This window comes from Amblyraja radiata, chromosome 22 (genome assembly GCF_010909765.2).
Source record: "Amblyraja radiata isolate CabotCenter1 chromosome 22, sAmbRad1.1.pri, whole genome shotgun sequence".
NCBI lineage: Eukaryota > Metazoa > Chordata > Chondrichthyes > Rajiformes > Rajidae > Amblyraja > Amblyraja radiata.
The window spans coordinates 23,215,626-23,235,528 of record NC_045977.1 but is presented as its reverse complement, the minus strand read 5'-3'; the positions used below and the strand labels follow the sequence as shown (position 1 = coordinate 23,235,528).

General features: G+C 44.3%; 1 protein-coding gene across 4 annotated transcripts in view; it reads left to right on the top strand.

Moving 5' to 3' along the window:
* Window positions 1–661: 661 nt before the first annotated feature.
* xpo6 (exportin 6) overlaps window positions 662–19,903 on the top strand; it is an 82,337-nt gene continuing 63,095 nt past the window's right edge. For 3 of the 4 annotated variants that reach the window (XM_033040682.1, XM_033040681.1, XM_033040680.1), the window contains exon 1: window positions 671–855. In XM_033040682.1, coding sequence (XP_032896573.1) covers window positions 853–855 — 3 coding nt within the window. In that variant the 5' untranslated portion in view covers window positions 671–852. Of the gene's footprint in view, window positions 856–19,903 lie in introns of all 4 variants that reach the window. The other variant, XM_033040679.1, reaches the window with a different exon arrangement.

Sequence of the window (19,903 nt, the reverse complement as noted above, 5' to 3'; positions counted from 1 at the left end):
GTCTGTAACTGTGGAACTGTGCTGCTGCCTGTCTTGGCCAGGACTCTCTTGTAAAAGAGATTTTTAATCTCAATGAGACTTCTCCTGGTTAAATAAAGGTTAAATAAAATAAAAAAATTGTCTATTGTCTGGCAAAGAACTCCAGATGCTGGTTGAAATCGAAGATAGACACAAAATGCAGCAGTAACTCAGCGTGTCAGACAGCTGGTCAGCGGGTCAGGCAGGTGAGTGGTCTAATGTTTTTGGTTTGTTTCTCTCCACAGATGCTGACAGAATTGGTGGGTGTTTGCAGCATTTTGCATTGCATGTATTCAAGGCTGAGGTCAATGGTTTTTTTTAGACATATGGACAGGGAGGACTGACACCGGTTTAAATGAGTGACAGCATTTTGGATGGGACGAATGGACTCATGCTGGTGTTGCCATCACTCCGAGCTCACGTGAAGTCTGGTCGCCTGATCAGCCAGTGTGTCCTCGCAGACCAGCCAATCACAGCAGCACTTGCGCGCAGTACCGCATCCAAACGGACCAATAGCGGACTGCGCTCTATCCGACCAGTCCCAATGCACGCTGCCGACCAGCCAATAGGGAGGCGCAAGTGCCGCGGCCGTCGACCAATGGGCGAGCGCGCTGGGATCCGGCGCGATCCGGTCTGAGGCGGCGTCTCGCGCATTGGGCGGTTCCAGGCCGGCGGCGGAAGTGTAGGCGGGAGGCCTGGCTTGTAGGCCCGACTGCAGGAAAGACGCAGCGCGGGTGCACCCTGTCTGCGGACACCCACACGCCCCGCCGCTTAAAGGGACTGCTCAGGGCGCTCGGAGCATGACCTGGGCCGGGAGGTCATCGCAGTACAACCATGGTGAGTGGCCCTCGGGCTCGCCTGCGCCACCCGCCCCCGCCCCATCCAGTCCGGGACCTTCCCTGGCAGTCTCCGAGCTGCAGTAAACAGCAGCCCCGCTGGGGTGAGGCTGACCTGTCCTTGGTCTACCCCGGCCTGACGTACAGTCGGGCCCCGGCCCTGCCTTCCCTATAACGGGACGGCGTGGGGCTCGGAGCCTGGCCTTGCTCAGCCGCCGACTCCCCACCACATTGACGGATGTGGTGTGAAGAGGAGGATCCAGCCCTACCCTGGCGTGCTGCTCCGGTCCCGCTACTCTGCCTGTGCTTTGGTGGCCCAGTGCTGACTCGGGTGTTTCTCCCGTGCAGTCAGGCTGTAGGTCCCCATTGCCAAACCACTGCTTCGGTGAAATATGGGCACAAGCAACTGCAGGTGCTGGTCTAGAAAGAAAAAAGACACAAAGTGCTGGAGTGCCTCAACGGGCCAGTCGGCATCTCTGGAGACCATGGACAGGCGTATCCTTCCTCAGACTGTGCAAGTTTTTCATGAACGATCCCTGATATAAGAGAAGGGTTTCGACCCGAAACGTTGCCTATCTCCTTCGCTCCATAGATGCTGCTGCACCCGCTGAGTTTCTCCAGCATTTTTGTGTACCTAAGATGCTATCGATCTTGTTGCTTTGAACAATGACTTTGCAAATTGTGTGGCTGAGTTGGGTGGTGTTGCCTTCCGATGTCTATATTGACTGAAGATTTGGCTTGGACTACACGGCCAGTGAAAGTTAACACCGGAAAACACCCTTCAATCCACAGTCTTTGTTGACCATCAACTGCACTAATCTACATTAATGGTTCTTTTAAGTTCTTCCTTGCATTCGCACCAACTAAATTTGCCAAAATGTGGTACTCTTCTACAGTCATCAGAGGAACAGGTCGGTTGGCATGTCATGTCTGCAATGACCATGCTATCAATATAAACTAAATCCATCTGCCTACATGTCCTTCTGTCCCTTGCCTATTCATTTGTCAGTTTGAAGGCCACTTCCTCTTGTATCCTTTAACCAGTTCTGGTAGATTAAGATAAGGCAGGAAAGGATTGTCAAACAGCAATAGCAAAATATCATTACTTTAAATGTTACGGAAAATGCACAGATGGAGTTAAAATGGAGGTTAGGATGTTGAGAATGTGCATGACTAATATCTGGAGGTATAACAGATTAGTTAGAGTGTGGTGAATCTGTGAAATAAAGCGAAGAATAACAAGTTCTTGATTAGGAAGGATGTCAAAGGTTATGGGGGGAAAGCAGGAGAATGGGGTTGAGAGTGAATGTTAAATCAGCCATGATTAAATGGCAGAGTAGACTCAATGGGCCGAACTGCCCAATTCTGCTCCTATGATTTATGAACTTATGGAAATCAAGGTGATGCAAAAAAGCATCACCTTTTTAAATAGGTCTACTGGAGTCCAATAAGGTTACATATGTAGACGCAAGGAACTGTGGATGCTGGAATCTTGTGCAAAATACAAAGTGCTGGAGGAACTCAGTGGGCCAGTCAGCATCTGTGGAGGGAATGGATCGGTGACATTTAGGTTTGGGTCTCTTCTTCAGACGGAAGAAAGGTTCTGGCCCAAAATATCACCTATCTATTCCCTCCACAGATGCTGATTGGCCTGCTGAGTTAATCCAGCACTTTAAGTTGGGTATGGTTATGCAATTATCGAATTGGAAGATTGCTTCTGTTCACACAAAATTAAAGATGATAGACATTTAACGTGAAATATGTGTTTAAAGAAGATAGTTCCTTAGTGGATTTGCATCTCTAAAATTAGGTCCATTTTTAGGTTCTGGTAAAATGAATTACATCTGTAACAAGAATCAAGGGAGGAAATGCAGAAGCTCTGATGTCAGGCATGATGCTGGTGGACAGAATGATTGCTAATGGGGTGCAGTATTTTTTTTAAATGCAGAAAGGTTGAAAGTATTAACGACCCAGCCTAATTCGGAGGGACGTTAACTCATCTAGAAAGGCTTGTTAATCCAAGACAATCAGATAGTTGTATGGAGAAGATTGCATCTGATCAACAAAAACATTATGAGGAGGTAACATGGTAGATTGATTGATGGTAGCATTTTTGAGAAAGTATATTTGGATTTTAACAAGGTGCTTAATCAAGTAGACAGTCAGAAAAGTGAAATTCCACAGAATGCAAAGGAACAAGGCAGGTCCAATCCAGAATTGGCTTCTTAGCTAAAAGCAGCATACAATGGTTATGGAGATTTAACAACTGCAATCCAATAGCATTTGTGTTCTAGAGCGTTTGGGATTAGAGCCAAAAACAAAATACTGCAACTGCTGGCGATGCTCGGCAGATTAGACAGCATCTTTGGAGGGAAAGCCGGAGTTAACTGTTTAAGCCTCTTAAACTTTTCCCTCTCTCCCCTTACTCCAAATGTGCCGTCTCTGGATTTTAAGTTTTTCTGGGCCTCGGGGATTATAGCCCTGGAATATTGACCCTTTTTTCCTCTTCACAACTTGGTGCTTGGCTTAATATTTACAGAATGTTCTGTTATATTTCAGTGCTGGAATACCTTGAGGATTATTAATGAAGAGACAAAATAGGAAGAAAGATATCGAATGCATGAATTAATCAGTCCATGTTCATCACATGTAAACGTAAATGCAAGGAAACACATTTTGGGCCGGCAAACATTTTCCTGCTGCGCACTGGTGACTCTGTCTTGGGGAAAACACTCAGTTGCACTCAACGTTACTTTCCCAAAGCTCTGAGGTGTCAGTTCAGTTCAGTTTCCACTTTAAATTCTTTGAAATTGATTGTACTCCCATGGGGTGACTATAGAGATCTATAATTCTCATGTGTGCCTACTAACTCTTATTTGTGTTCCTGTATATGCTGCAAACCAGTCAATGTGGATCAGCTTGCCATGGTTGGGTTCCTGGAAACGAGGTGCTTTACACTTGCCCTCTGGGAAAGTCATGAGACATCTCAATAGGAAAAGCAGCCAGGTGTAGTTTACATTACCAATAGCAGTCAATAAATAAGATTCAAGAGCTATGGGCTGGTTCTGTTGACCAGAGGTGACTCCTTATGGATGCCAGGACCTGTATTGCTAATAATTTGCATCTGTGTAGCTACTTTTAATAGTGAAGCAGATTCATATCCCTAAAGACTTGGTTTGAGCTCACGGCCGTTCAGTTGACCACAGCAAGATTTGCCGTAGATTTTGTTCTTGCAGTTGCCATGAGAGGAGTTGTGCATCTTTCTGATAATCTATTGTAACTATTTCTCTTCTCACTCACTAGATGTTTGAAGTTATTCTGTTTCTAGTGATTTACCAACACTGTTGGCGACGAAACATCCAAAATTTATCAAGGCAATAGCATACCCTCAAGCACATACTACCACAAATTGAAGTCTGAAGAAGGGTTTTGGCCCGAAACTTTGCCTTTTCCCTTCGTTCCATAGATGCTGCTGCACCCGCTGAGTTTCTCCAGCCTTTTTAAGTACCTTCGATTTTCCAGCATCTGCAGTTCCTTCTTAAACACTACCACAAATTGAATTGGGTGGTCAGCCTGCCCACTTGGTCTTGCACTGGAGGAGACTAAAGTGTTTGGCTTCCTGATGAATACTTACCAACTTTCAGAGCATTAAACAGCTTAAATAATTTTGTTGATGAAATTCAAAAATATATACACAATTCACACAAATGCAGGCAGTGTTCTACACATAGTTTCAAACTTTTGCCGTCACACATGGAGTAATTTTTTAAGAACATGTTATTTTGTGCCCTTGGGTTGATTGGTGTAAATTACTTTTAGTTTCCTTCCAAAGCCCTTTGCATTGATACCAACATGCATACTACAGCTTGCAGCAGGGAAACTGCACTGTGCTAGGTTTGAGTTTATTATTGTCTGAGGTACAGTGAAAAGCTTTGTTTTGCATGCCATCCAATCAGATGAAATAATAGTACAGTAGACAAACATAATCAATTCACACTCTAGTACAATAGGTAGAGCGAAAGGGAAGAAGCAGATTACAGAATATAGTTTTTAATATTGTAGCACAACAGTTCCAGAGACAAAGTTCGATTTTGTACACTGGGATGGGGGTTAATCGGACAATGCCCTGGTTTGTAGAGGGACCATTCAATTGGAAGGAAGGTAGAGCATCCCTTGCTAATCTCCAGGCTATGTTTTGGTTTCTTTTGGAGAATTTCAGCCACACGGTTGCTCTGTTAAATGACATCAACCATCTGGTCAGGGAACTGGCCAGTAAGGCCTACTATCACTTCACAGAATGCTAAGCGCATTGGAGGCTAACTGTTGTCTCATGGCTTTGTGTAGAACTTCATTAGTCAAAGTTCTTGTATCAGTGCCTTGGACCAAACTTAAAAATAGGGAATGCTTTCACTTTTATTATGGGGAGAGCTTCAGTTTTGTAACTCCTCTGGTGGTTGGGTCAGATGTACGGCTGGCTCTGGAGCACACATCCTCTCTACTATAACTGGGATGTTGTCAGTTCCATTGGCCTTTGCTGTATCGTATGCCCCCAACTGATTCTTGATATTAGGTAGACAAAAAATCTGCTGTTCCAGGTGCCAACTTCTCTACTTCGGCGAAACCATGCGCAGCCTAGGCGATCGCTTTGATGAACATCTCCGCTCAGTTCGTATTAACCAACCGGTTGTTCAGCACTTCAACTCCACCTCCCAGTCCCAATCTGACCTTTCTGTCCAGGGCCTCCTCCATTGCCAGAATGAGGCCCAGCGGAAATTGGACGAACAGCACCTCGTATTTCGCTTGGGTAGTTTACACCCCAGCGGTATCAACATTGATTTCTCAAATTTTAGACGGCCCTTGCTTTTTCCCTCCTCCCCCCCCCCCCCCCCCCCCCCCCCCGTTCTCCTGCTTGTCCTACTTACTGTCTCTGCCTCTTCCTTTCTTTCCCCCCCCCCCCCCCCCCCCCCCCTCCCCCCTGACATCAGTCTGAAGAAGGGTCTCGACCCGAATGGCTGCGAATGCTTCAGTTTTGACAGTGCTTGCTCCAAGCCCTGCCGTTGTTCAGAGTAAGGATGTCCTTGACTGCTACCTGTTGGTTCATGTCTACTATTCATGACTTGATTACACATTGTTGGTACTTGGATCAATTAGTTTTGCAGTTTAGTACACAGAGTTGAGCAGAATCATCAGGTGGGCACCTCATGTTTATGAAGTCGGGGCTGCTCTGGGCCAAATGGTTACAGAGTAATGTGCAGATTTCTGTTAATGGTTTGCTGTGCCTTATGGATGTTCACTTTTGAGATGCTTGATCTGAGCTGCATCTGTCACATTTAAAACAGTGGAAGTGCCATGGACCACAATGTGTGTGCTCTGTATGAGATTTAGGACTTCACTGCCATAAGGATGGTTCAGTGGTCCCTGCTGTCGAGAGCCAATAGATCAGCCAGATGTAGTTTGGTGACAGAGGTAAAATAAATTATTCTCTTGCTGATTAATTTTCTGCCTGCTTCAGGCCAGCATCATTGAGCCAGCTTAAGCAGTGCGATGGGGCCACCCAGGCACTCTCAGTGCACCAGTCTGTTCTCTCTCCTTGCTACTTTTAGTAGCTTCTACTGTATTACTCAGCATGGAGTAGAAGTGATTTGTCAGCTGAGGGAGGACAGTGGGTGGTGATCTCACACAGAGCACGAGGTTCTTCTCAGTGTACAAGGAATTGAAGGATTGATCAGATGTTGTTTCCATGTATACCTGGCACCTGTCGTTCTTTTCCACTGGCCCCTCAAAGTGTTAATGACTTGCTTCACTTTCATTTTGTCATTCACTCATGTTTAGAAGAATGTTTCTATATTTTCTTACAATACTGGCCAAAGCAGTCTGTGCTGCCTCTCTGAACAGACCACCAGACCTATTCTTCCACTTGTTTCCCTGCAACCCATTCTCCCTCGTGCTCATCACCTCCTCCGCATCCTCCCTCCACCAGCTTTCCTTGGAGATGGGGGGGGGGGGGGGGTGAGGTTGAACACTGAAGGAAACCCCAGGCAGTCAGAGTCCAGAGCTGTGTGGCAGCATGTATGTGATGCGATTTCATCAAATGACACGGCTCAACAGGCCAGATGTAGGAAAAGGGTTTCTCCTGACTAGTGAGGACTAGAACTAGGGGGGTCATGGTCTCGGAATACGAGCATGTTGTGGAAATCTCTTCTACTGAACACTATAGAGGCATGGTTGCTGAGGCCAAGATAGGTGCAGCTTATAGAACAAATGCCTCACAGGTCCAGTGTTCTGTGGGTTCAGTTCTGACCTGCAGCGCTGTCTGTACAGAGTTTGCATTTAAGATATGGATGCATAGGATTGCTCTGGGGGCAAACAATGTGAAGGAATATGAGGTGAGCAGGTTTTGAGGTGAAGGATCAGTCATAATGGTACCAGAAAGTTAACACCCCTCCCCCAGACAACGCCACCCTTCCTGACGAGCTAAACCATTTCTATGCTCGCTTTGACCGAGATAACAAAACCCCAGCCATCAAAGTTGCTCCACCCCCAAATGAACAACCCCTCAGTCTCTCCACCTCTGCTGTACAAGATGCACTGAGCAAGGTGAATGAGCGCAAAGCTGCCGGCCCCGATGGCATCCCTGGCCGGGTGCTTAGGGCATGTGCTGGACAACTATCCCCAGTCTTTACCGACATTTTCAATCTCTCACTGGACCAGGGTGTTGTCCCCACTTGCCTCAAGACATCAACCATCGTGCCAGTGCCCAAACAGTCAGCCACAGGGAGCCTCAACGATTTCCGCCCAGTGGCACTCACCCCTGTCATTGCTAAGTGCTTTGAGCGGCTGATCTTGGCTCACCTCAAAGCCAGCCTCCCCCCCACACTGGACCCCCATCAGTTTGCCTACCGGGCCAACAGGTCTACAGAGGACGCCATATCGGCGGCCCTACACTGCCCTGACCCACCTGGACAACAACAACTCCTACATCAGGTTGCTGTTCATTGATTTCAGCTCCGCTTTCAACACTGTCATCCCCGCCAGCTTGATCACCAAACTCAGCGGGCTTGGCATCTCCACCTCCCTCTGCAACTGGACACTGGATTTCCTCACCAACAGACCACAGTCTGTTAGGGTCAACAACCTCACCTCCACCACTATAACACTGAACACCGGCGTGCCACAGGGCTGTGTGCTCAGCCCTCTCCTCTACTCCCTCTTCACCCACGACTGCATCCCTAAGTACGGATCCAACGCCATCATTAAGTTTGCTGACGACACCACGGTGGTAGGACTGATCAGTGACAACGATGAGTCAGCCTACCGAGAGGAGGTCCAGCACCTGACAACCTGGTGTGCCAATAATAACCTCGTCCTCAACTCCAAGAAGACGAAGGAACTTATTGTCGACTTCAGGAAGGTCAGAGGGGGCAGACATACCCCCATCCACATAAACGGGACTGAGGTGGAGCGCGTCTCCAGCTACAAATTCCTCAGGGTACACATCTCGGAGGATTTGTCCTGGTCCCTCAACACCTCCAAGCTGATCAAAAAGGCACAGCAGCACCTTTACTTCCTGAGGAGGCTCAAGAAAGCCCACCTGTCCCCCCAGATCCTGACCAACTTCTACCGGTGTACCATCGAGAGCATCCTGACCGCCTGCTTCACGGTATGGTACAGCAGCTGCACTGTTGCGGACAGGAAGGCACTACAACGGGTGGTGAAAACCGCGCAGCACATCATCGGTGCCCCGCTCCCTGCCATGGATGCCCTCCACCGAAAACGGTGTCTGAAACGAGCTGGGAAGATCATTAAAGACCCCTCCCACCCCAACCATGGACTGTTTGCCCTCCTCCCATCAGGGAGGCGGTACAGGAGCCTCAGGTCTCGTACCAGTAGGATGAGGAACAGCTTCTACAATCATACCGTCGCATTGCTGAACTCGGAGTCCCGCTGATAGATTCCTCCGGTCCCTCCGTCCCCATTGTTTAATTATTCTGTATTTTTTATTATTCTGTATCCTCTTTTTTTATTTTTATTTTTTATTTCTATATTGCACTACTACGGACTGACGCAAAACTGCATTTTGTTGTACCCATACTCAGTATTTGTGCAATGACATTAAAGTTGAATTGAATTGAATTGAAAAAAAGTACCCCTGAAGGGCCAGGAGGCTGCCCTCTGGGCACTTTTGTTGATGTGCTCCAGAATTGATAAAGGACGTACTGGCTGATCAGATCCTCTCTCCCCTTGCCATATCAAAGCTAATCCAAAATGGAACTGCCTTCAGAGATATGTTGGGCAATTCATTTGAGGAGTTGAAGACTGACAAGAGTGCGTACTGTAAATGGGAGGATAATACATTGGATGTAGAAAAATAGGTGCAGTAGGCCATTCGACTCTTCGAGCCAGCCCCGTCATTCAATATGAGCATAGCTGATCATCTAAAATCAGTACCCCATTCCTGATTTTTTTCCCCGTATCCATTAATTCCTTTAGCCCTAAGAGCTAATATTGGGCAGAGGATGGGAACGGGGACCTTGAGGATCATCCACAGATATAGAAAGGCAGTAGAAGATAAATGAGATGCTCCCAAATGTGTATGGGATGTTTTCTTTTGTTAGTTGAGACATAGGATATAAGAACAGGGAGGTTATGTCAGGACTACATACAACACCAATTTCTTTAATTGTATACTTGACATTGGGAACATTTTTCCTGCATCTAGCTTGTCCAGTCCTTTTATAATTTTATACATTTCTATAAGATCCCCTCTCACCCTTCTAAATTCCAGTGAATATAAGCCCAGTCTTTCCAATCTTACCTCATGTGACAGTCCCGCCATCCCGGGGATTAACCTCGTGAACCTACACTGCACTGCCTTAATAGCAAGGATGTCCTTTCTCAAATTAGGAGACCCAAATTGCACACCACACTCCAGATGTGGTCTCACCAGGGCCCTGTACAACTGCAGAAGGACCTCTTTACTCCTATACTCAAGTTTATGGAAGAAACATTCAGAAGCCTAATAACAGAGGGCACAAAGCTATCGCGAGTCTGGTGGTTCATCCTTTCAAACATCTGGACCTACTGCTGGATGGGAGCAGAGAAAATTAGGTTTGAGTGGGTGGGACAAGTATTTTTGGCTGTTTTCTGAGGGAATGTGTATAGATGAAGTCAATGGTGGGAGTCTGGTGTGTGTTATTTACTCACTGCAATTTATTGGTGTCTTGGGCAGAGCTATTCCCAAACAACGGTGTGAAGCAATCCGATACTATGGTTTCTATGGTATATCTAGAAGTTTGTAAGAGTCACTGGAGACGTGCAAAATTTCCTCAGACTCCTCAGGAAGTATACATATTGGGGTGCTGCCATGGCTGTTGCATCAATGTGGTAGGTGCACAACTGATCATTGGTTATATTAAAGCCATGGAACTTGAAGCTCTCAACCTTTCCACTTCAGCACTATTGTACTCCACCATTTATCCCCACACCTGTGTTGCTTTTATATTTGGAAGAAAAAGTGTCCACAATAACAGTAGTGTCTTCACATGTGGCACGATAAAAGAGCAAGTGATCTGGTGTTGTCAAAGGTGTAGCCTACCTCAACTTTGCTCGTGCCTCATTATTTACCCATTAGGTTTTGACAGGAGGGGCTGCAGGCATGGAAAGAATAACAAATTTGCCCGTGGGACTTAGATACTGATTGACAAGGTCTGTCTTTTTGGCACAATGCTGTATGGCAGTGAAGCTTGGAATACATATGGTTACCAACCTTCAGTGTCCATGGTGTATTCTTGGTCTTTTATGTTAGGTAGTTTTATCCTGATACATTAGATTGATTGGTGGGGACCTGGAACACCCAGCCAGGGTTGGTGGTTGAGGCAGATATTGTGGTGGTGTTGAAGTGGCTTTTGGATAGGCACATGAAAGTGCAAGGAATAGAGGGATATGTATTATGTACAGGCAGATGAGATCAGTTTATTTTGGCATCATGTTTGGCACAAACGTGGGCCGAAGGGTCTATTTTTGTGTTATACTGTTTTAGGATGTTCTATGTATCTTTCAAATGCAGAAATCTCCAGCAACCCAGCACTTACCAGGCAAGAACACAGCACTGGAGTAACTCAGTGGGTCAGGCAGCAACTCTGGAGAAAATGGATTGGTGAAATGTAAAGCTGGAGGGAAGGATAAGTGTGGAATGGCGGGAAGCGGAAAGCGATCTGTGGTTTCTTCTACTGCCATTTCTGCTCTTGGCTGTGGTTCCAGCGATTAATTTAAGAGAATGTTGGGAATGAAGCTTGTGGGAATGTGTGTGTGTGGTTAGTATATTTTGTGTTTGGTTGACACCATGCAGTTGGACTCTCATCAGTCATCTGAAAAATGTAAAATGTACAGGACAAAAACAGCTTGAATGTGCCAGTCTGTAGGCAAAGGGGTTTGGCTGTGTTGATTAAAGCAGAAACTCAGGCACTGTTGTTTTGTTTTATTATTACCGAGATGCAGTGGGCAAAATTTGTTTACGTACATCCATTCAAATCATACTGCATACAAGTACTATCAAGCCCTGCACAGGTACAACAGGTAGTGCGTGGAGAAAAATGCCAGAGTACAGAATGTACTGTAATATACTTAGTGCGGCACAGTGATGCAACAGTATAATTTCTGCTTTATAGTACCAGAGATCTGGGTTCGATCCTGACCTTGGGTGCTGTATGTACAGAGATCATATTTTCTCCGATTTTCTCCCACACTCCAAAGACGTGCAGGATTGTAGGTGAATTGGCTTCTGTAAATTCAAAATTGTCCCTAGTGGGTATGTTAGTGCAAGTGTATGGGGTGATCACTGGTCGGCATGGCCGATGGGTCGAAGGCCCTGTTTCCATGCTGTATCTTTAAAGTCTTAAGACCATTCAGCATTTATGGCATTACATGTAGGCTGGAAGAGCGGGACTACACCCTAGATTATGGAAGGACAGTTCAGCGGGGAATAAACGGTTCTTCAATCCGGTACTACATGCTTTCAATTTTTGTATCTTCTGCCCAACTGGAGAGCGGGGAGATGGAATGACTGGATTGTAAAAGTTCCTTGTTTATATATATAATAAAAAGGTTATTTTTTGGTACACAATCTGTACTCCAAATCTTCCATGCGCAGCAGAGCTCTAAACAACGATGGTCTTTTTCTACATATGAACAGTGGAAAAATGAAGTAGAATTCAGCCTGTAAATGGGTGTGACCCAGAGCTAAAATCAATAAGTTGTTTAAAGACCAGAATAGTTATGGGGATAGGTTATATGCTGCTTTGATTAGTCAGGGATGAGTCAATCTAATCGAGCTCAGTAAAGCATTGTACTTTGCCCCTGTAATGTATGTTAACCTCTGCCTTTGATTATTCTGTCAGGATTATTCCTTGTTGTGAGGAATTTGTGAGTGCTGACTGATAAAGGAAAGAGGAATAAAGGAATTTAAATCCATGATTAATTAATGGGATTAAGGTTTGGTTGGTCCCATTGGGCAGTTTTGCTCTGCAATCTATGCATTGTCAACAACTAGAAGGCAGTTCTGTGCTTTGGGTTCATGCCTGTTTGGAGCTGGGTCAGATCTCTGGAAGGGGGGGTTGGGCATTTCTGCTTGATTGTAGGCCAATACGACTTCATGTAGAGGCTGAAGCTGCTCAGGATGACTGTGTAGACAGTTATTGGTAACGTGAGAGGCAGTGAGTTCTTTGCCACTTGTTTACAGGACACCTAAGGTTGAGGAAGGGAAACTGAGTTTCAATTTTACTGCTTGTAACATTGCAATATGTAGGCCCACAACCAGCAAGAGGGTATAGTACTGATGTATTAAATTCCCTTGTTCGATGTCATTTTATTTTTCTTTGCTACATTCAGATAAACCAAACTGCACAACTACACTTCTGTGCAAAGTTAGTGAGAAAGAGACCCTTGAGTAATTTGGGGCTGTCAGCATGTAAATTTAGGTAAGAGTGTGCATGGACTTGCAGTCATGAATGCTGATTGAAGCTGGCAATTTGTGGTGTTGAACAGGACTGTTTTTCGATGTTTACTGTGGAACTGCCTTTGGCACACCAAGATATCCCGAATAACAAGATGGCTTTAAGAATACTTGAATGCGCTGAGATGTAGCAAAGGCAACGGGTCGCGGAAAGGTAGAATGTTGGATGTGATCTTGTCGCAGATTCACTTATTTTTATATGAATTTAAACCTCTGTTCTTGGACACAGATGTTGGAACAATCAATGCAAAATTGAGAGTCAGCTGCAAATATGAGGCAGTTGAGTCTGGATGTTCCTCTAAACGGTTCCTTCTCCCGTGTTGTGTATCTCTGCACTCCCTGTCTTCTATTTTGCCATTTCTTTACAATTTTCCCTTTCCAGTCTGACTTGGCACCTGCTGACTCCACCTACTTTTTAAAAACTTTTTTTGTGTTGATTTTTTTTGTTGTAGGCCGCACTTGCTTTGACTCATCAATAAAATCAGGGACTGAGACAAAAACTGGAAGGGTCAGGCAGCATCTGTAGTAAAAGAAACAGTGAAGAGTGTTTACCTGTCATGTGTACCGGCAATGGGACAATAGAATTATTTCTTACTGCAGCGTTACAGGTCCATTAATGCAATAACACACACACGCACGCACACATCATCAGTAATAGTCTGTCAATGTTTTTAGTCTGTGAACCTCCTTATTTGTTATCAGTTTTTATCTTTAGTTTCAGATTTTCTGCATGTGCAGGTTTTTATGTACATAGACTGATTTCTTCTCCAGTTCTGAGGCCTGCCAGTGCACCTCTTGCCCCCTCAAGATTGTGCCAGTACGTTTCAAGATGCCAAAAAGAAAAACATTTTAAGTGACATCAGGCTGCATTTTGTGTGAACCGAATGTTGAATCTGATGAAGCAATATCTTTGCATCAACATTATGGTCAGTTATCTGTTTTGCTTTGTAGTTTATTACATTGTGGTGTTTTGTAGTTACACTTAACTACCATAATTTATTACTTACTGTTACACATTTAAGGGGAATAAATGAGTTCTAAAGTGGTTCATTATAAAGGAGCGGCAGTGTGATCAGTGAGTGAATGGTGTTGTTCATTATATCTTTGCTTTATAGCCACGAGATGCAATTGATCAGCTGTCGAGCATTTTGGAGGCCACATTAGATATAGTTTTGTGAAACGAGATAAGTTTGGTTAAATCTTACAGCGTGTGAGCACTTATCAAATAGCAATCATGATCAATGTAGTGTTGAAAGGAGAAATGTGGAACAGCTACCAGGCTTTCTAAACTTTTTATTGTAAACTGTTTTTCTGACCTATTTTCTATGTTAGGGGGAGAACATTATGATAAATAAAGAAAATCTCTTTTGTATGTAACTATTGTAGAGTTGAGAGAGATGTTTAAAATTTGTGATGTAGAAGCCTGAAGGATAAGATCTTTGATTGGTGTGGAAAACCAATTAAAAGGGAAAGGTCAGATTCAGATTTTCAAATTGCGATTAGTTATTGGCCTGTGCACCAGGGTACAATGAAATTCCTTGGTCCCATGAAGCTCAAACAGTATACATACAGTAATGATAAATACAACAATCATACATACGCGTGCTTGGCAGCAGATGGTGGAAGATATCCGTGCAATTCAAAGTAGCAAAAATATTACTGTACATCATGAAATAAGTGAAGGTGCTGCCATGTACCTGCTTTCTCCCCTCTATCAGTCTGAAAGGTCCTAACCCGATATGTTATCTCCTATTTCTCTCCATTGATGCTGCCTGGCCCACTGAGTTTCCTCCAACTTTTTTTTTGTTTTTTTTGCTGGGTGTTTAATTGCAAAGAAAGGTTACACAAACCAAGATATTCTCTGGAATTTAAAAGGCAAATGGCCTGTCCCACATGCGACTTTTCAGCAAACTGTCTGCGACCTTCAAGCTCGGGGTCACTTGCCTGCAAAACCACGAGCTGGACCTATCGTCAGCGCCACACACGCAAACACACACACACGCACGCACGGAAAGCAGGGGAGCGCTGTCTCAAATTCACACAGTGCAAAGTTGATAAGGTAATGAACAGGAAGGTTAAAGACGACTAGCACAAATCCTTTAAAAGAGCGGGAAGGGGAGTGAAGGGGGGAGACACTTTTAAGAAGCCAGACAACTTTTAATAAGCCAGAGATACACAGCTGTGAAGTTTAGCGGGCATTTAACATGCCAACCAATTTTTGCTCGCAGAGATTTTTCAACTGAGGCTGCGAGTAGTAACCACTATGTGGGAACTCCTCTCGACCATGAAGGAGACTTACCAGTGACCACCTACGACCATGCTGCGAGCTTGTGGTGAACGCAGACTCTCCTAAACTCGCTAATAACATCGCCATAGTGGGACAGGCCCTTCAAAATCAATTTGATTGATATTCTGATGATAAAATAATTTGATAAGGTACTTGTAGAAAGCATTTCCACCAGTGGGTGTCGAGGAACAGGTGGTGCAATGCAAATTATTTATTATTATTATTATTAAACTTTATTTCGGACTCAAGGTCCAGACAAGGGACAACATTACATAAAATACATTGCATATAAAAACACCATAAATTAAATACAAAATCTTAGTATATCACTTATAAAAGCATCATAAATATATACAAAAAACACAATACATGATTTAAAATCCAGAATAAAAAGGAAGATCAGTGTCCTACAATGAGACAGCGATACCAGTGTCTCCACAACTGGGATTCGTAGCGTGTAGTGCTAAACCGTATGTTTGACAAGGCCACGATAATCACATTTTTAGAGTAATTTATCCTGCAAATGAATTTATAAATATGATTTCCTAGGATAGCTTCTAAAGTACTGACTCCTGCAGCCACACACATGTTACTAGCACTACACCATCTAGGTTTCCTTAGCAGTGTTCTCAGGGCATAATTATAGGCCACCTTTAGTCACTGCAAACTTGTCTTTCCGTAGTTTGACTACAGAGTGGTGTGCAATATGCTCTAAACAGAGACACCTTCACCACATCTGTACACGCACCAAACTTACACAAGAGAATATTTGCCTGTACATACAGCATACATCGTTGCCTTTAAATATCCTCATCTGTCATTTGTTCTGTAATAAAATGCCCAAGATATTTTACCTTATTACAGACACTAAGATTATTGTTAGACAATTTAAAATCAGGAAATTTTAGACATTTGGCCTCTTTGGTTCTACAAATCATAACAGCGCTCTTACAAACATTGATTATATTTAATATCATGTTCCACACCATACACAGAACATATAGTAAGGAGCTGCTGGAAACAAGTAAAGATTAAAGCCAAGCCTTTTTAGGAATAAAGTTAGGAGTCTTACACAAACAATAAACCATAAGTACTAATTTTGCATGAAGAATTGATTTTCATTAACAGATGTTATGAAGAGATATCAAACAATAGTCGATAAATAGAGTGGATGGTAGGTTGACAGGTTTATAAAATAGCAGTGGGAATACAAGGGGCCAGATACATGCCCTCTTTTGTCTAGTTCTGATGTGTAGAGTTGTGGCTCGGAGACGCCACCAGGTGAGTGGCTTCCAATTCATCAAATGTTTATAAAACTAGAGAGTTTAATATGTAAAATGTGTAAGCTGGAGGAGGCTAGAAGTGTTGTTTGGTCTTTTATTGGCTTGCTGGAACACCACACAAGTCATGTTTTAATAACCCCACTCTCACCATCGACGGCACCACTGTCTCCCCATCTCCCCAGGCCCGCAACCTTAGCGTGATCTTTGATTCCACCCTCTCCCTTGAGCCTCACATCCGCCATGTCATTAGAAAACCTCCTTCTTTCATCTCCGCAACATCGCCAAACTCAGACCCTCTCTCACACCGCCCGCTGCTGAAAGACTCATCCATGCCTTCATCTCCTCCCGACTGGACTATTGCAACTCACTTCTCCTTGGCATCAGCTCCACCTACATCAACCGACTCCAACTGGTCCAGAACGCAGCCGCCCGACTCATCACCCACACCAAATCCTGGCATCACATCACTCCAGTCCTCAAAAAACTTCACTGGCTTCCCATCTCCCACCGGATCACCTACAAAATCCTGGTCCTCACCTACAAAGCCCTCCACCATCTGGCCCCCCCTTATCTCACTGACCTCCTCTCCCCCTACCAACCCTCACGGTCCCTCAGATCCACATCAGCCGGTCTCCTCTCCATCCACAAGTCCAACCTCCGCAGTTTTGGGGACAGAGCCTTCTCCAGGGCAGCTTCCAGGCTCTGGAACTCCCTCCCCCAACTGATCCGCAATTCCGTGTCCCTCACCATCTTCCAGTCCTGCCTCAAGACCCATCTCTTCACCTCTGCCAATCTTTAGCCCCACGTCCCCGTCCCTTTTCATCTGTGCATTAATTGCCTCATACTGTGTTTTGTATTGAATTCTGTCTTTACTTTGTGTACTAGTCATGTCTCTACTATTTATTTCATTCCCCTTACATGTTTTTCCTCTACATGCTCAATTTTTGTAAGGTGTCCTTGAGACTCTTAAAAGGCGCCCATAAATAAAATTTATTATTATTATTATTATGTTTTGATAAAGGAAATAGCTTGTCTGGTTTTATGGTTTCGCTATTGCTGTGGAAGAATCATTTCACTTGTTCAACTTGTTCAACACTTCACAGGCTTGGTTCCTCTCCTCTAATAATCCATGTGACTGAAATAATGAACAAATAGATTCTATCGATACAGCACCTTTACTGTGTGTCTGTGAGGTAGTGGAGGGAGGGGGCACCTACAGGAATGTTATCGTTGAATATTAGTCTACTTCTGATCGGCAGCAATGTGATATCGAAGTAATCTCCAGTGCCCTTTTGGGTGTTGCCTGAACCACGCAGCTCCAGCCAAGGCTTTAGCACAGTCTTAGACCAAAGATCGGCCAAAGAGCTAAGTTCCAAAGTGAGTAAAGTGTGAGCACTTGAATATGTGTCATGGAGCTGTGGGAAAGTGAAGATTATTGGGACCTCTTGGTTAGAATACCGTTTTCAGCTATGGTCAACCCACTGCAGGAAGAATGTGATAGCATGAAAACGGGTGCGGAGGAAATAACCAGGATGTTACCAGGGAAGGAGAATGATGGTTATGAGAGACTTGAGGTTATTGTTTTCTTCACAACAAAGGAATATATGTTTTGGCAGGTTTAGCTGAGAGTGAGAGTGAAACAGAGCTATTTCACTTGGAGAGATCCGATGCTGGGGACTCAAATTGAACTTATGCAGTGGACCGAGGATGAAATAATATCACCTGATGGGGAGTAGAATTGTGGATCACTGCCCCGAAAGGGTTTGGATGCAAAACACTTCAGGGCAAGATGCCTGTGTAAGCTGAAACTGGTAGGGCTCTGGACAACGAGTTAGCAACTGGGGTTACCTTGAATAACATGCCTTTCAAGCTGTATAGATGTGGGCCCTTTAGGAGCCATTGGTTGTATCATTCCCACGTGGAAGGCAGTATGCAGTTTTGATGGCTCAGAAAGTTTCAGCCGATCCAGTCTCTGCTTATAACTCGAGCCGTCCAGTCCCAGCAACGTAAACATCCAAACCAAACTAAACATCCTTGTGAATCTTTTCTGCATTTCCAGCTTCACTGCATCCTTCCTATATTGCACATTATATTCCAGGCTCGGTGTCGCCAAAATCCTATGCAGCTGTGATATGTTGTCCCAACTCTTGCACTCAGTTATCCTGCCTAGTTAAAGCAAATGTGCCAATACCTCTTTCGTCTTGTCTAGCTGGTCAGCACTGCAGGAACTCTGCATTTGTCCTCCTAGGTCACTGTTCTACAATGCTCCCAGGTCCTGTCATTGCCTGTGTAAGTTCAGCCACAGTTTAATCTCCCCAAATGCATCATTTCACATTTGCCTGAGTTAAATTCCATCAGCCATTCCTTTGCTTATTTTCCCAGTTGATTTAGGACATATTGTGACCTTTGACAACTTTCCCCACTGTCCACCACTTTTCAGAGAAATGGATAGGATGGTTTTGGAGAGATACGAGCCAAATGCACGAAAATGAGACAAGCTCAGCCAGGCACTGTGGTCAACATAAATGAGTTGGGCCAAAGGGCCTGTTTCTCTGCTGTGCATCTCCAAATCTTCTGGGAAACATTGAGAACTTATTTTCATGAAGTGACAGTTCTTTCAGAAACTTTGGTATCCAAAGCAAAGTTTCTTACCCCAATGTACAGCTGATGAATGACAACAAACACTGGCCCCATAGCAGAAGCGTCCATGTCGCGAGGCTGGAAACTGGAAGTATCTCGAGTTAATTCTGCTACCACCGTCGTCATCTATTGCAACAAGTGATGGCTCCCACTGATTGTCGCCGGAGGTTTGCATCCTTTTCAGGACGGACGATGACAGCGAATTCAACATTTGAAACATGGAAGATGGTTACGAAAGAAGAAGAGTACAAACACTAAACTTATTTTGCTTTCTGCAGTTGATCTGAGTATTATAACTGCAGTTTTTCAGACTAGAGTGTTCACTTCCTATCTCATGTGTAATTCGCACAGACCACATACTGTGATCATTTCACTCTGCATGAGATTAGCCCAGCTTCTCAATTGCCTGATGGCTGAGAAATGACCAACGGTTGTGAAATGCAACTCTCTAGTTTGTAAATAACACTTGATATGCAGAAGTTGCAAAATGTTATAAATAGTTTTGGGGGGGAAAGGAGGGTTTGAGTATTGTATGTATGTCCATGCTTGAGAATCTTAACATGGCTCATAATTCTTTTGTCTTGGCACGTTAAAAATGTTTTGACTCCTAATGTAATGTATTTTTCTCTTCATCTGTATTGCAATGCAACTACTTTTTAATTGTTGGGTAAGGCCAGCATTTATTGCCCTGGAGAAAATGTTAATATGCTACCACCACAAACTGCTGCAGTACTTGGTCGAACCTTCGGCACAGACTGCTGTTGGCTCGGGAGTTACAGAAATTAGCAACAATTATTATATTTTCAAATTTATCTGCAGTACATGTGAT